Consider the following 7,472-nt stretch of genomic DNA (forward strand, 5'->3'; position numbering starts at 1 on the left):
GGCCTGACAGTATGGTAAGGGGCGTAACATTTCCGTCACACGCTTGAGGTATTCGGCCAATCACAACACACCTCGCTTTTCAGAACGATAAGCTTTGTAAAAATCGGCGTGTTTCAGAAAGGCAGGGCATAGAGGTGCAACAATAATGTACAGTATGTGGAAAATAATGTGTTTTTTTAACCTTAAACCGCATAAACACATTGCATTACACCAAATACACAAAATAATGTTCTTTTTAGCAATGTCATATGACACCTTTACATAATCAGTTGTGTTTTAGATGCTCACCTAATAAACGAGGCTGTAGAACCGCATCTGACAGGAGGTTCACTACAGTATCCAGACCCTTAACTTCCGCTGAAACCGCATACATTGTTGTGTCTCTGTAAATGACAGAAATAAATAAAACATGCTAAATAAGAGGTAAACAGAAGAGAAAACAACTATTTGAAGAAAAAGAAAAAAAAAAGTGTCAGACCTGGATGTTTGGCAGTCACATATGCCTCCATGTTTCTCAAGTGTTAGGAGAATTTCATCTTTACTTCCAAACTGGGCTGTAGACTTAAATTGAAGTATGAATCAAACCGAGTTCGGTTTTGTGCATTTAAATCAGAAGAACAGTGTCAAAGCAATTTAGTATATAAACAATTCATGCCATACAACAAATATACAAATACTAACTTACAGAAAAGGAAAGCTTTTCCAAAAAGTGTGCAATTCCACTGGGATATTTTGCTTCATGACGTGAGCCTGAGTTTACTAAAACTAAAAACAAGCCGGTGAGACACAACCCTCAGTATCTGGCTCAGCTCATTTGAATCAAGCGACACTTCACATTGTACTTACTTCCAACTGTACAGAATTGACCAAATTTATTCTGAGATGCAACTTTGAGTCCGTTTTCTAAGGTGGTGATTTTAGTCTCGTGTTTCTCGTGACCGTCCACGGAGGCAAAGACAGGTTTGGGAATCCCGGGTAACGGTGTGGACAGGGACACATTGGGATACGCGCTGCCGCTGCTGTACTGCCTACATACTGCGATGCCATACCTGCAACAGTCATACACTGACAGCACTCAATGCTTCTACAGGTTATCTCTCAGCATTAAACACGCATGGCAACACAGTTAAATCATGAGCAATATGATACTAATAACAACATCCACACTGGCATTTGCAATAGTTGCTGTCAATACAGTTTAATTAAGTTACCGGGGAAGCACACGAGATTTTGAAGTTTGTCACATGTACACTATTGCTATAGCAAACGACCTTATGAAGTAGAGAGACAATCTAAAATATATTATTTTATAAAGTCAAAACAAACATGAGGCTACGGCTCTACAAATGTGACGCACGTCTATCCAGTACGTGAATAATTAGGACATTAGCTCAAACCTCTGCGCTCGGCTCCAGCCCCTTAATCTTGACATGTGAGCAGCCATCTTGGATTCTATTTGACCATGAACGTTGCCCGGAAATGGTTATTAAACACTTCTTACTCTAGTCATGTTGCTATGATCCTAGAAACAAATGTAAAAGGAAAAACTCTGTATGAATAGACGGCGTATGTAAATAGCGAGGATAGATTTAGAAACAAATTGTATTTACATTGTTACTGTGGGGGAAAATATAAAACAAACCAGCATTTACACAGTATCAACATTAATATTATGATGCCTACATTAAACTAGTTTTCACAGTCCAGTTGCACAAACGTTTCTCTCTAGAAGAAGTTTTAAAATAAACAAACAAACAAATAGCAGGACAGGTTGTCACATATGCTCGATTTGTTGTAATTTTCTACGATTAAAAAGGCATTAAATAGTCTAAAAGGGTCCCATTGTGACAACTTTCGTCATATAGTTTGACATCTTTTTTCTGATGAGCAATAATGACATTATTTTTGTGGCTGTGAAGGTATTCATACAGAAACAGACTTTCAAAAATAAACTCTGAGAAATGTTCACTAGTGTAAAAACTAGCCTCCCTAAGAATTATCAATAAAAAAGCCACTAAAGTACATAAACCAATCTGTTGAGATTCATGCTTGACATGAAAGAAGTAATATTATGTTTGGAGTCTTTCACACCAGTTTAGCCTAGAAGAGCTTGTGTCTATATAGAACAGTTTGTACTTACATCTTGTATTGAGACCAGAATAAATGGTGCATGAGAATCGGATCGATATCTAAATGCAGGCATCAGTGCTTTTTGTTCATGGCCACACAAGAATTAGTTCACTGAAAGAAGTGTGCATATAGAGAATGATGTTTTCAATGCATCTGATTCTTATTTTGTTGACCATATGTTTAATGCCACAAATGAACTTTTCATATGAGCTTCAAGATACAATTCACACTATGAGAGAGGATAACGCGTACCTACATCACAGACTGAAAAACCTCACGCAGACACTGCGAGAGCTGGGAAAACTTCTGGATCACTCACATGGTGAGAATAATCTGTCTATAGACATTTGATAACATATATGAGCCGGTGTTTGTAAGCAATTTTATATTTATATTTTGTTTAAATAATTTTTCTATCCATTTATTAGAAGTGTTTATATTTCCACAGAGTCTGCTGTGAATCATGATAGTGACAAGTTGCATGCCTGGAATGAGTGGATTAAGAATGGTAATATATGGCTTTTTTACAGCACTATTGAAATCTGAAAAGCTTTATCACCTTCTGATATATAGGGAATCAATGCAGTATATGATTGAACATGAGCTTACAATGTAATGTAAGCAAGGCTAACAGCTACTGTACTCGAGTCCATGTATAAAAGTATTGTGTGTAAATGTCGTATCAAAGCAGACTGGTCCTAACTCTGTTACAAACTGAGATGCTGTGTGGTGTTTTTCAGGTATCAGCACAGACACTCATCTCATGTTAGAACAAGCTTTCTGCCTGCCAGATCTTCATGCCAATGCTAATTTATATTTCCTAGAACAAATTCTTCTTGTTGTGCCAGGTCTCATTTGGATTGGGATCCTTCTCATGTAAATATGGTCATAATATTCTAATCTAACCTTCTAACCTTTCTGTTGAATTCAAAATTTTTCTAATTCAAATTTGTAAATATTAACACTAAATATTAACGATGAGGTTTCTTTTGTTAACATTAGTTAACCACATTCCACAGCATATATTAAACTAATTTACTAAGAAATTTTTAAAATCAAAAGTAGTACTTGTTAACATTAATTCATGTAAAGAATGTATTTTTTATAGTATTCATGTTAGCTAATGAATTAACTAATGTTTACATAAGAGACCTTAGTAAAATGTTACCAAATAAATAAACTATGCTTTCACAGTTCATATAATCATCTCAATTAAATAGTAATTTTATTGATTAGTCAGCTGACTTAGACTTATTCCCCCCTCCCCCCCATGCATTAACTTATTTTGATATCAACATTTTACATTGGGTTGTCTATTCGGGTCACATAACGTTGAGAAACAATCAATAGCCTGTATTATTAATATTCTAGTGAAGCCTGGTTATAAAATCATGTATGACGAGTGCAAATAAAAGAGGTTCATTTGTGAGAGGCCTGATCAGACAACACTTTATATTTAGTGCCTTGTTCTTATTATCAATGTTGAAAAAAGTTGCGATGCCTTATATTTTTGTGTAAAACTGGGATCCGCTACCATTCAAAGGTTTGGAGTAAGGTAGTTTTTCTTAAAGAAATTATTACTTTTACTCTACAAGGACACATTAAATTGATCAAAAGTGACAGTAAAAACATTTATAATGTTAGAAAATATTTATTTTTTTAACTTTCTATTTATCAACGAAAAAATTATTACACAAAAATATGAATCAATTTTCAACTGCTAAACTGGATGCTTCAACTGTTTTCAACATTGATAATAATAAGAAATGTTTCTTGAGCAGCAGTTCAGCATATCAGAATGATTTCTGAAGGATCATGTGACACTGAAAACTCGAGTAATGGCTGCTGAAAAATCAGCTTTGCATGACAGGAATAAATTACTTTTTTTTTTAAATATGTTAAAACAGAAAACAATTATCTTAAATCGTAATAATATTTCACAATATTAATGATTTACTGTTCCTTTTATTGTCATATAAATGCAGCCTTGGTGATGAAATTATTTATCATAACACTTGATTCTGTTTCTGTAGCTGTTAACAAAGACAAATGTGATGAATCATCTTTTGTTGATTTGTTGGACAGATTTGGATCATCCATGACAGGTCTTTCTGATTGAAACTGTAAATAAAGATGTGGTCTCGACAAAGACGTTTTCTCTGATGATTCTTTTTCAGCTTCTCGCTGATAATAATTACTGTAGCAACATGAAATGATTTGGAGCCATTCTCAGACTTTGTGTGTTTGATATTCCACACTGCAAATACCACATTAGCCAACAGAACTGGCCTTTGTTGTTAATTAAAATCACCCTCTTGCATAGATTAGAAATCAGGCTATTTGAAGTTTAATTTACATCTGATTGTGCTGAACTGATAAAAGAAATGAAGTCGATTTACATTTGCAAAGACTTGCTACATTTTGCCCGAAACCCCACTAACTTTCTCTTTATATTTCTTAAATCTTGTCAAAACACTTGATTCTACAAAAAATACTCTTATTTTTAAAATAGTATATTAAAAACAATACTACTGTTTCTGCTATCTGACTCATGTCATTTAAACATTTGCATTTAATATCAGATTCTTTATTATAATAATCTGATCTTAAAATAATTTATTAATTTATTATTGGATGGAACATATTGAACTTCAGCATGTTTTTTTTTTTTAACCAGTTCTAAATATATGGAATGGAATATTAAATCAGCTCATTTTGAATCACCCCTCTCTTACAACAAATTAAACACATGCGATATGAAACATATGTGTAATATTATAAATCACTATTTTTATGTAAGTGATAAGTATTTGCTTTAAACAGAGCCTATGCTATAATATAATTAATAATGTCACATGCAGCCAAACACACATACAGGTGTGAAATGATTTATGCCAATGAGTACAACAAACGCTATTAGACTTGTGGACACCTTTTATGAATAACCATTACGGGGGAATTGGAACACAATTGTTCTCATTTTTCTCAAACTGCATGTTTTAGTTTTTTATTTGTGGCCTCATGCATTTTGCACAGTGTCTGAACACATGCAGAGTGGTGCTTTAGTCCTCTCATATTGTTCGTGGCAGTGGAGGGGTGGTGCTCTGCCACAGAGCGCATGTGTGTGCCGCATGTGTGTCTGCTGCTCCATCATTAGATCAAGCCTGTTGCTTTGATAAAGCAGAAGACACACACTGGCAAGCGCCCCCTGACAGAGATGCTGCACTGAGGCTTAACACTTCTGCTCTTCATGGGTAAGTGCAATATTTTTGCAGTTGTTAATACAGTTCCATTCATTTATTTTACATTTTGTATGGTGTATACAAGCATACACAAATTTTCAATGAATCAATACATATCAAGTCTTCTCTTGGTACGGTAAATGTTAACATTTTCATGTGGATGAACAAATATTGACATGCAGATACAGTATACAATCAGAACAATCAACACAATTATGTGCACAGATTTTTAATTATTTTATTTTATTTTGTTATCTTACCCAGTGAACACAACTCAAAACTAACAGGTTACAGCTACGTAGAAATTATTCATTCATGAATTCATTTGTTTATTTATGGCAATTTGTTTAGTTTATATTATTAGAAAACATTATTTCAGTTTTTTTTCTTGAAAATGTCATGTTTAGTTCAATGTGTTACTTGTCCTTGTTTTTAATTATTTGTGAAATATTGAAGCAACATTGTTTTTTTCAGTGTATATATTCTATGAAAAGGATATTAATTTTTGTTGTGTAGATATCAATCAAACCGATTAAAATGCTTAAAAATGCTGTTTTTTTTTAATACTGTCATGGTAAAAAATGAAGAAAGATAAAATAAAAAAAAAATCATAGATTCAGTGTCAAGCAGCAAAATCATAAGCAACAGAATGATCATTCAATATACATAATCAATATCAGCAATACTTTAAAGTCAGCAGTTATCTGTTAATAAAGTAAATTGTATGATTGTATTTAGTTGTTTTAAAATTTGCAGCTTTACTACACTCACTGGATACCTTTCAATATGTTTGCATTCTGAATTTAACTAAAAGTATGTTATCAGTCACCTAAACTTATATCCGTAGATTTACATAAATAAGTAAATGTTATTCTAAAGTTTTTCTCGTTACTCTTTCCATCGTATCTTCATATGACTAATGCCAGACAAATTAAACTCCTTCTCTGGAGTGCTTAGATTGTATTTGTAAGGGGATCAAATATTCAATACTTTAATGAATTGCTAAACTGCTTCTTCATTTAATGGGGTGTTGTTTGGCTAAAGAAAACACACCCCCGGCTCCTGGCATTAGATCCCATTAGCTCACCCACCTGCTGTCAATGGGCCATGCCAGATGAGTCATAAGGCTGAAGCGCTCATTCATGGGATTTCTGTTCGCCTCTGAGTACTCACCTGCTCTCCCAAAATGGTGCACTGTCACAATAGACCGAAGAGTCTAAAAATGTGAAATGCAATAATAATAATAGCAATAATAAGACATGAGACATAATCTGAGAGAGAGGACCTCTATAAAGCATACATCTGAAAATAAATAATAAAATACACATCAAAAAAATATGAAGCAATAATAAAACATTGGGAAGGTTACTTTGGAAATGTATTAGGTTACAGATTACAAGTTACCCTGTTTAAAATGTAATAGTGTAACTATTTCAATGATTAATTATACTAATGCAACTGATTACATACTTTTTGATTGCTTTTCTATATTTCTTACAAATATTTTCAACTGTTAATCATTTTCAAGCAGGCAGGGTTAACCTTACAGTATTATTCAACACTGACTACTTTCATACTTTTTTCTGTTTTTCTTTTCTGCCTGATCTAAATATGTAAGATATATTATTAAGCATGTTCTGAAAGAAAGGGCCTGATCTATATATATATATATATATATATATTTAGATCAGTGATAATGGCCTTTTTTTAAAGGGTCACTTAAAGTTTTCTTTCTCTGTTTACTTTAATGCAAATGTGGTTCTCAACACGTTTTGATTCAGGAACAGGTTTTTACATTGGACTTTGCTTGAGGTCAGTATTTATTTTTTTATTATTATTTTGAAAGAAATTAATTTTATTCAGCAAGGATTTGTTAAATTGATAGAAAAAGTGATTGTTATAAATTCATTACTTCAGACTTATGTGCTTCTAAAAGCTTGAGTTCTGCAAGTGAACGGCGTATTATTGTGCCATCCCAAAGAGACACAAAATCACTTTCACAGACTTTTAAATTAACTGTTCCCTCCTGGTGGAATGACCTGCCCAACTCAATCCGAGCAGCTGAATCCTTAGACATCTTCAAGAATCGGCTTCTATTCT

The 7,472-nt window shown here is 33.3% G+C and overlaps 1 protein-coding gene and 1 long non-coding RNA gene across 3 annotated transcripts in view; one reads left to right on the top strand and one right to left on the bottom strand.

Annotated features, from left to right (window-relative positions):
* Positions 1-1,463, bottom strand: part of LOC107699775 (mitochondrial-processing peptidase subunit alpha-like) — a 12,300-nt gene extending 10,837 nt beyond the window's left edge. For both annotated transcript variants that reach the window (XM_016501162.1, XM_016501160.1), the window contains exons 1-5: positions 1,398-1,463; positions 847-1,049; positions 686-765; positions 479-561; positions 289-383 (exon numbers count right to left, since the gene is read on the bottom strand). In XM_016501162.1, the coding sequence (XP_016356648.1) occupies positions 289-383; positions 479-561; positions 686-765; positions 847-1,049; positions 1,398-1,444 (508 nt within the window). In that variant the 5' untranslated portion in view covers positions 1,445-1,463. The remainder of the gene's footprint in view (positions 1-288; positions 384-478; positions 562-685; positions 766-846; positions 1,050-1,397) is intronic.
* Positions 1,464-2,137: 674 nt separating this feature from the next.
* Positions 2,138-3,034, top strand: LOC107699704 (uncharacterized). Its single transcript, XR_001635491.1, has 3 exons — positions 2,138-2,452; positions 2,579-2,638; positions 2,871-3,034. It is a non-coding gene; the product is annotated as an uncharacterized LOC107699704 (long non-coding RNA).
* Positions 3,035-7,472: the final 4,438 nt, after the last annotated feature.

This window comes from Sinocyclocheilus anshuiensis, unplaced genomic scaffold, assembly GCF_001515605.1.
Source record: "Sinocyclocheilus anshuiensis isolate Anshui unplaced genomic scaffold, SAMN03320099.WGS_v1.1 scaffold278, whole genome shotgun sequence".
In the NCBI taxonomy this organism is placed as follows: domain Eukaryota; kingdom Metazoa; phylum Chordata; class Actinopteri; order Cypriniformes; family Cyprinidae; genus Sinocyclocheilus; species Sinocyclocheilus anshuiensis.